Source organism: Asparagus officinalis, chromosome 7 (assembly GCF_001876935.1).
Source record: "Asparagus officinalis chromosome 7, Aspof.V1, whole genome shotgun sequence".
In the NCBI taxonomy this organism is placed as follows: domain Eukaryota; kingdom Viridiplantae; phylum Streptophyta; class Magnoliopsida; order Asparagales; family Asparagaceae; genus Asparagus; species Asparagus officinalis.
This window is the reverse complement of record NC_033800.1, coordinates 11097913-11108015: the sequence shown is the minus strand read 5'-3', so window position 1 is coordinate 11108015 and position 10103 is coordinate 11097913. Positions and strand designations below refer to the sequence as shown.

General features: G+C 36.8%; 1 protein-coding gene across 7 annotated transcripts; it reads right to left on the bottom strand.

Annotated features, from left to right (window-relative positions):
* On the bottom strand, positions 3416-9880 carry LOC109850955. 7 transcript variants are annotated; one of them, XM_020421040.1, is made up of 10 exons: positions 9758-9880; positions 8901-9189; positions 7007-7210; positions 6827-6913; positions 6548-6742; positions 6297-6449; positions 5546-5599; positions 5099-5242; positions 4616-4994; positions 3416-3508 (listed from the first exon to the last, which is right to left on the bottom strand). In XM_020421040.1, the coding sequence occupies exons 3-10, from the start codon at positions 7184-7186 to the stop codon at positions 3453-3455; spliced, it is 1248 nt and encodes a 415-aa protein (XP_020276629.1). In that variant the 5' UTR covers positions 7187-7210; positions 8901-9189; positions 9758-9880; the 3' UTR covers positions 3416-3452. The 7 variants fall into 7 exon arrangements, with proteins under 7 accessions (XP_020276629.1, XP_020276631.1, XP_020276636.1 ...); XM_020421042.1 differs by having other exon boundaries at positions 8905-9189; XM_020421047.1 differs by lacking the exon at positions 5546-5599.

Sequence of the window (10103 nt, the reverse complement as noted above, 5' to 3'; positions counted from 1 at the left end):
GGACGACATGCGCGAGCGCCTACAGTAGAGTTGGGCCCACCTCCTCCCCGCGTTCCAATCAGCACCTTGTGGAAAGTTGATGGGAAAGATGCGACGTAGTGTGAAGAAACGAATATTTTGTTTAATTCAATAAGGAGGATTGTCCCTACAAAAGGTTGAAGAAACCCCAAGAAGATTCCCGTGGAATGGCAATATAGAAAAAAAAAAAGACCCTTTCGGAAATGTAAATGTGACGTCCTTAGGGTTAACACACCATGCGATTATAGATATCACTATGGTAAAAACCCTGGTAGTCATTGCTCTCTTACTACCATCGTTGTTATCTATAGTTTTAATCATAGTCAGTTGTCAGTAGCAAAAACCAGCAGATCCATACAGCTTCCAGTCAATTCTGTGACTAAAGTTTAATATTGTGCCACAAACAGTGAGAAATAGTGGCGATAAAGATAGACAAATTAATACAACGAATAAAATAAACCATTATAACACTTTAGCAGAAATGTTCGACCTACTGCTATTACAATAATGGAATAACCCATGAAATTAACATAGCAGAACTCAAAACAAGTGCCTTAAATAGAAATTTGGCATCTGCAATTGCAAGTTCAAAAATAGATATGATAATAACGGTGAATTTAGGCAGCAAAAGTACTATATAATAATTTACAACAAGCAGTCTTTCAAATCATCTGTTTGAAAATTCAAACATATTTCACAACAACAAGTACAACAACACGGACAAATCTTTAGGTTACAAATTGACTAATAAAATTATCAATTAAAGATATACTTTTGAGAAAAATAATTACTACGAACAGACCTATTTGATAATCAATCAGTATTAAATTATATTGATCTAAAACGAGCAAAAACGACAAAAATTAATATAAAACAAGGAATCATGATTACGGATTATTTAATTTTGATTTGATAACCTTTATTTGTCTCATGGAACAATGATGAAAAGGGCATTATTCAGATAGATCAATCATTCCTACCTTATGAGCAATAAGCTAACTAGAAAAAATAATAATCACATAAATTCATTTTCCAGCCCAAAAAGATAATTTTCTTAGTCTTTATTGCGGAATTAAAAAAATAAAGTTTCTGCATATTTTGAGGGCATTGATGAGCTAAATACTTATATAGGAGAAGGAACATGATAAATCACGACAGCATATGATAAATTATTTCTTTCACTCAAAATGTATCGAACGGTAATTAACTGAACGAGGTCTCGTGGACTGCATATTTACCATGACCTTGTATCCTAATACATCTAAAGTTGTAAAGGACATAGTTTTTACTTGTCACTCTGTTACTTGTGTTATTAACCGCAACCAGAATAAAGGCTAAGTTTATGTGCCAACGGTGAATAAAAATCTGAGCTAGTTGCGGAATCCAGGTGTATGGAACCTCATCTGCCCAATGGCTTAAATAATATCACCTCCCTATCTACATTCCAACAGTTCAATGGTGACACAACAATCTTTTTTCAGTAACAATGAATCGGTCCAGTACCACTTTTCTTATCATTAATCAATATAAGGTGCTCAGAGACTGGGAAAAAAATAAACCAATTCCCCAGTCCTCGGCTCCTAGTGTAATTTCTTACTTCATGAATTCCTGGATTTCGCCAACTTACTCTTACCATTGGAAATTAAGAAGCTCATGACATCCATATAAAAATCACGATTATTATTCATAATTCATAAACCATTTTGCAACACCTTCTTTGATTATTGGCCGACATCACCTTACAATTATTAAATGCGATACTTAAATTCCCAGAGCTCGCGAGGCCAATTGAGGGGGGGGGGGGAGGGTCACCTACTGTAGGCTCGTTGTTCGTGGTGCCTATCCAGCCACGCCGATTTCGTGTCTGTCGCCAACTCGCGCGCGAGACAAGCTCCACGCGCGCCACTTACGCCCACGGACGAGCACCGCCTGCCAGTCACGTACGTCGCTCCAGTTCGTGCGCGAAATTTTTCCCGCATGCCCGCGCTGTTCGCAGCCGCCTAAAAGCTCGGGTTGCCCCATGTTTCTCTCCTATAAATAGGGAAGGGGTGGAGATTTAGGTGTTGGGAAAAAATACTAAGTGGGTAAGTTCTTGAGTGAGTCGTAACTTGTAAGAAAGAAAAGAAAGGATGAGAAGAAGAGGTTGTGAATAAGTTTGGTAATTCTCCTCATAGTGAGAGAACTCCTCTCGTGGATGTAAAGGGCAGTTTATCGAACCCACGTAAATCTCGTGTTTGTATTTGTCTTATTTGAGTTTGCATAGCTTGTAGGTTCCAGTCGACCATTTCGAGTCTTAGAACTGAGAGAGGAAGAGTGTATATTTTACTTATGATGAAATAGTCTCCCTTCTATCTTGTTTCCTTTGAGAATAAGAATTTCACTATCTAGTCTCTAGTTTCCTTTGAGCAATAAGATAGAGAGGTTGACTTGTTTTTGGAAAACAAAAGCAGGCACTATCTCTCAGGTGATATCGCTTTCGCGGCGTGAGGGCGTGACCCTCGCGCCCAACAATTGGTATCAAGAGCTTTTATTCAGATGAACGTGGTTGAGCTACGTGATGCCGAGGTGGTGCTGGTTATGTGTGGTAAAAACACAAAGGTAAATTTGTTGAAATTCTGAGAGAAGCGGATTTACATAAACTACAAGCGATAATGCTCCTACAAGTAAACCAATTAAAGTTGAAAAGTACAGATTGAAAAATTAATGGGAAAATAGATTTTCCTATTGGAGATTAGATAAAAATTCGTTCGATTTTGCAGAAATTACTACAAAGTTTGTGCTTTAGCGGGAAAAGCACAAAAAAAGCACAAAGGCCTGTCGATGAGGATGGGAGACGGATCTGGAAGCCCGTGCGTCGATTATCCTTTGCCTTGAAAGGATGTAGCTTTCTGGTGACCGGGAAGGAAGATGCGGGCGTATGTTAAAGTAGAGAGGCACCTCATGACGAAGAGTCTAACGAACCCGATCTAATTTGAAATCCAAATTGTACAACTTGCAAGATGAGAAGCTGGCTCTGGACGACAGCGCGATGCGCCTACAGTAGGTGGGCCCCACCTCCTCCCCGCGTTTCACAATAAGCACCTTAGTTGGAAAGTGATGGGAAAGATGGACGTAGGTGAAAAGAATACAATATTTGTTAATTCAAATAAGGAGATGATCCTTAAAAGAGTTGAACCAAAGAAAAGGATTCGTGGAACATAAAAAAAATTTCCGATTAAAACATTGTACTCATTGCTCTCTTCACCATCGTTATAGTTGTTTTATCATAGTCATTGTAATAGCAAAAAACCAGCAGATCCATACAGCTTCCAGTCAATTCTGTGACTAAGTTTCAAATATTCGTGCACAAACATGAATATTGGCGATAAAGATGACAATATAAATCAAGAGAAACATACCATTAAACTTGCTGAATAGTTCAGAACTACTGCATATCAGTCTGAATACCCTGACATTACATGCAGAACTCGCACGTGCTTGGTAAGATGATCTGCAATAGCAAGTTCAAGTGGTGAATACCGGTGAATTAGGAGCAAGTACCCTTTATTTCAACAAGCATGTCTTCAATTCATCTTCTTGAAATTCAAAACACTACATTTCAACACAACAGAAACACAAACACGGACAATTCTTCTTACAAATTGCCTAATAAATTTCATTAGTTATTTTGAGAATACTTATTTCTAGAAAGACCTTTTGAATAGATAAATCAGTATTATTTTGATCTAACGAGAAACGCCTTAATATACACCAAAGAATCATGATTACGGATTATTATTTGATTTGATAACCTTTATTCGTCTCATGGAACAATGATGAAAAGGGACAATATTCAGATAGATCATATTCCTACTTAGTGAAGCAATAACCTACTAGAAATAACTATCCATAAATTCATTTTCCAGCAAAAATAATTTTTTAGTCTTTAATTGGGAATTAAAAAAATCAAAGTATCTGCATATTTCTGGGTTGAATGGCTAACTTAGAAGGAGAGACATGCATAATCACGACAGCAATATGATAATTATTCTTTCACTCAAGAGTTTAATCGAGGTAATTAACTAGAACGAGGTCTGTGGACTGCATTTTACCATGACCTTGTATCCTAATACATCTAAGTTTTGTAAGGAACATAGTTAATGTCACTCTGTTAACTTTGTTTTTAACCGCAACAAATAAAGGCTAAGTTTATGTGCCAACGGTGATAAAATAGTGCTAGTTGGATCCCAGGTGTATGGACCTCCATCTCCCAATGGCTTGAAATGGAGAGTATCCACCTCCCTATCTGCATTCCAACAGTTCAATGGTGACAAACAATTTTTTTAGTAACAATGAACTCGTGTCCAAGTACCACTTCTTATAAATTATCAAATATAAGGTGCTCAGGACTGGGAAAAAAATAACCAAGTGCTAATTTTTACTTCATGAATTCTGGATTTCGACAAATACTTTCACCATTGAAATTAAGAAAAGCTCATGACATCCCATATAAAATCACATTATTATTCATATTCATAACCATTTGCAACACATTTCTTTGATATTGGCGACATCCTTAACAATTATTAAAATGCAGATACTTAAATTCATTTCTTACAACGGCCATCGCAGCATTTGCCTCCGGTACCTCCATAATATATGCATGGTCCTTTGTCATCTGGGAAGGATTTGCAAGTGTCGACCTTATAGCAACCTTCGTACGAAGAAAAGTACTGGATACAGCATGGAGGTACGAAATTCTTATTCGAATCCATAACAAGAATATCTCGAATGTGGCTAGCTTTCCCGTAGCCTTCCATCGGAAAATGGCCACTTCCCATCTGAGATGTTGTATGAAATCCATTTACCTGCATGTCGCAGATACTTCCACCCCAACTAATATGAGCAGATTCTTCAAATCCTTCTATCAAGGCAAATGGCCAGTAACCAACTGGTTCACCTTCGTACAGGATCCACCATTTCCTTTGGACAGGATCCTGACAGATCAATTACAAAAATAAAAGATAACAGAAAAAGGAAAAGGAATGTTAGCATTATCAATTTGATCTGATGTATTGCTAGTATAGAAAATTTGATATACCTTATAGGTTACAAAATTGTAGTCAACCTGTTCTCCACCATAGGCTGAGACTTGGGGCATGACTGCACCGAGCATGACACTCTTTGACACATGGACAAACCCTGGACACCTCAAGTTGAAACACCCTACATCTTTAGTTCTATCCTGTACCAAATTACAATAATAAGCTAGTGACAGAAGAGCTAAGCATCCAGTTATTACCTTATACGTACATAAATGCATACGTACGTATGCATATACACATACAAACACACTTACATACATACACACACGCACGCAAGCATGCACTCGTGCACTCATGCACGCGCACGCACGCACGCACACACACGCACCCGCACGCACACACTCGCACACGCATGCGCGCACACACAGTTGTCGATCTTGGAAGAAAAAAGAATGATAACTTAAACTACAGAGGAATAAGAAGCACAGCAGAAGATATTATACCAGCCAGTTGACAAACAATCTAGGACTTAGATCCCCAAACAAGACTGGACTGACCTGAAATGGCATATCAATATTAATAATGTAACAAAGAGGAATAAGGAGAGTTGTTAACATATGCGACTTGAGATAAGTAGACCACAACTACAAGATACACCACAACCAACACCGAGAGGTTCTTTGGTCTATTATTAAAAAAGGAATACATTTGAAATATCGTGAAAATAAAACAAATTTGATTAGTAGCATGTCCTTATCCATACTTTCACTGGAGATTCACACGTATTTAGTAGTACTGTCCAATTCAATGTCTGAAATAACATCTAAAGGAGAAACCAAGATCCTATCCCAAATATAAAAATGGTTTGGAATTGTCAGAGTTCTTGAATATTCATACACATCTTCATTTTTCTTGAATAATATTATATAATCACTCTATGAAAATGCTGAAATCATAGGTTACAAGTTCAAGCATCCTATCCTAATTGTCTGAATCATATCATAGGTTGGGATGTCATATCGACCTTCATTGATTTTCTTTTTGTGGGGATGAGTTTGACTGTATTACTATGCATGTGATTGTTACCTTGTAGATGGTTTTTTTCCTTCTCTAAATGTACTGCCGATAACTACATGAGAGGACTTTGTAGTCTTATTGTATTCACTTCAATGGAAACTGATGGCATATTCCACTTTCCCTTTTAGAAATGGACTGAAAATGAAATTGACTACAGAAGAAGAAAAACTAACTTACCGCCCATCCAGCTTCGATAAAGGAGTAATGCGGATCGTACGTAGAGATCGAGTTCAAGCTCCATTCACTTGCCTCAACATGTAGATTCCACACATTGAATGTAGCTTGGGCTCCAAAATAGGGTCCACCATTATAAACATCTACCCGAGCCATCTAATAATCCATGCATAAAATTTTATAGCAATTGGCCAAAATGCAGTAAAATAGCATCAATTCTCTAAATAGTGCCTGCACTATAAATTATCATTCACCTCTACTTTGCACTCTGAAAACTCTCCGTTCGGGCCAAACTTTTTTTGATCTATCCTCATAGGGTATGTTTCTCGAATCCTTTGGATAGGAATAGTTCCTTCAGGGCAGCTTTCCTTCTTTTGCCAAGTTTGTTGTGGCAAAAATCTGCGTGAATTGCTCCCTTCCTTTATTGCTGGGATGAAACTAGGCCTCATCTATTGTGCAAATATATAATGAGCACCAAGAAACTTATTAATACTCCAACAATAGAGAAGGGAAGTTTTGAATGGAGGAAGAACCTCGATGGTGTGATCTCCGAGCAGTGGATGATCAAAGGCAGGTTGCTTGTAGATATCAACACAATCAATAATGTCACCATCTTCACTCTGCAAAACATCACAAAGAACACCTTCTCATGCCTAATTACATTATTATAAAAAGAAATATGATAAGAACCAAGTACTGAGTTAAGCAACAACCATTATGGTCTTCACCGCTAGCCTACTGTGATTGTCCAGCTGCTCTATCACCTTATCTGTGAGAGAGCTGGGCTTTGCTCCCTCGGCACCAACCGATACTAATAAAATGGCCATCAGTATTTCAAGCAAGCTCTTTCTACAGAAAAGTGGGTAAAATCCTCGCTTGGACTTTAAACTCATTGCAAGCTACGAAGATTCGCTTTCCTGGTATAGATATTAAAATCATGAAGACTGGTGTATGCAACAGAAAGAATCCTACTAAACAGCTAAATATTAATCATTCACGAGACAGCATATGATGGAAAGTCGCATACCTTAACCACCTACAAAGTTTACTTTTTATAATGTAAATTGCCTATAAATGTTTGATATTAGAAAAAATACACAATGGTTATAAATGCATTCGAAATAAAATAAGGAGCAGCCTTAATGGAACAAGATGTAGTAGAGTAACTAAAGGAGAAGGGGAAAAAACGAATCACTACCTGTGCTTTAAAAAAAATCAAGGGAAGGGGAAGTAAAGCTTTACCTAGAGAAAGTAGGCAGTCACCAGATTTTATAGAAAGCATTGACACAATTAGTAAATGCAAATAGTTAATGTCTTCTAATCCAAATGCAGTACAGACAAGAACAATAATCATACATCATGAAAGTCAATGCAGCGACTCAATGTTTGAGAAGAAGTTCTCTATGAAGATAATGTCTAATATCTTCATAGTTAATGCACAGTTACCATAGTAAGCAGGTAAAGCTAACTTAGTTAATGTCTTCATAATTAATATTTACTAAGAAAAAGCATCAAATTAGTAGCTGGTAATAATTAGCCAGTGCAAGAAGCTCTCAGGAAAAAAAGTATTGATAACTGTACTTTATACTATTTTTATACTTCCACAAACAAAGAGTAGGGTCCATAACGACTCACAATTTTTCTTTACAATTTCCAAGAAAGAACCCCACACATCTGGTAGTAGTAGTACAAGAGTAGTATGGAACTTGTACTACAATTATCATTTTCCCTCAGGAAAACTTGGTCAGGGTCAAGGATAACATATGTAGTCAGACATTTATTCTGAATACATAGAATCAAATATTAAAGAGCAATTTTAGCAAGTGGCTAAAGTGACTAATAGGCCACAAAAGTGGATTATAATCCACCTTGAGATGTTTGGCAAGTGGCTTATTTCGGTTTATAACCCACCAAAAAATAAGTCGGGCTATCCCCAGCTTATTTTTTGGTGGATTATAGGTCATAATGTTTGACTGTGTAAATGACAGACATTCCCCTCATCATTTCACAAAATTTCATGCCTCATATATAGCCATCATTCATAGCAATGTCCTTTTTAGTCCTTCTGACAACAATGATGGATTATAATCCACCCATTTGTCAAATAGTCTAGTAATGAAAATGGATTATAATCCACTAAACCTACCAAATGCTGTAGGTCAAAATCTACGTGGTGGATTATAATCCATTTGTATAGATTATATAATCCAAGTGGATTACAATCCAAAGTTGCCAAACACGCTGAAAGTAAGAAGGTGTAGAGTGGCTAAGAGGGATAGCACTGGTGTAGAGTGTCTAAGGTGAAAATAGCAAAGAAGAATGGAAGTAATTAAAAGGTGGAAATGAAGTTATAATCTCTGAAACGTCTTCGTTGGGCATCTGAGACAACGAGGAGAAGACCACATTTAGCAGTAATGATTTTAGACGAAGTCCACAAATTTTGCAAATAGCAGAGAGTCATCCACATTCGTCAAGAAGCAGCAGGAAGAAGTAAAGGTCTGGTTAAGTATCAGGAAAAAAATTGGTTGTAGTACACTATAAAAAAAAAAGGAGTTGTAACATACAGCTGAGAAATTTTAGAATATTTGGTTTCTAGTCATGGCTAACCTACAGATGTCCTTCAGAGACCAGAATTATGGCTTAAGAAGTGAAGAAATGCCCAGAAAAGCGAGATCTGGCTTCCGAGCGAGAACGAGAAAGAGGCAGATGATCGGTCTGCTTCGCTACGTACGTTGATCTTGATTTGGCAGATTCATCCAATTGAACCACCACCGGACTGTTGCATACATAGCTAGTGGATATAACTTTATTTCCTGACCAGAACAATACCTATCAAAGTGTCGTACTCCATACTCTGCTACCAATTGCTTCCAAAATCACGATAATCACGCAGCTTCTGTTTCATGAAAAAGATGAACGTATTTTTTATCTGAAAGTTTCTCTCAAAAAAATTGATATAAAAAATGTTAAGATTCTATTACCAGCATCAACAATGTGGAAGACAAAACTCCACCCAAATATAACTGTTAATTTGCAAAATAAATTCATTTCATATTACATAAAATGACTTATTAGAGAAATTTATTAGACCATGATGGCTAAAAGGGTATTCCTTTGTTCCCCTAATTCAAGAATCTATGATCAAAGAGCTACAGTTCATCAAGCGCTTCACTAAATTATGCAGATAAATCCGCAAGAATTACGTGTTTCCTTTCCTGAAATTCTATTATAATTCTAGTATCAACCACAACAACGCTAGCAGGTTATGGGATAAATTCATTTAGAATCACATCAAAATTGATACGTATTCATCATCTCAAAACCTTAAGTAATGGCGTCGCAAGAATTCGGTAGCTATTATTTACTTTGGTTAATCTAGAAATAATTGAATTAATGGGCTAACATATAAGCGAGGAAAAATTATAGAAAACCTTAATTAATTAGAAAGGAATTTGAGAGTAAACCTGCTGCGACCATGGCGTAGGAAAATGAGAACCCTTTTCAAAATAATAATAATAATAATTTCGAATAAGTTTAAGGAGCTCTTCTGATGTCTCTCTGAAATATTTTCCCTCGTACTTTTCGCTTTTTGGCTTGACATGGGGATTTCATTGTATGATTCATTGATTTATATTTAAAATTAGCCTCCTAAATTATTGAGATAGCCATAAGCTCCCTCGGTTCTGGAAAATTCTTAAATTATTCAAATTGCTATTACGTGTTTCGTTGCTTCAAAATAATATCTCTGATCCAATGAAGAATACACGGAGTAGCAAGATATATATATATATGAGGCTGGGGGACTTAGAG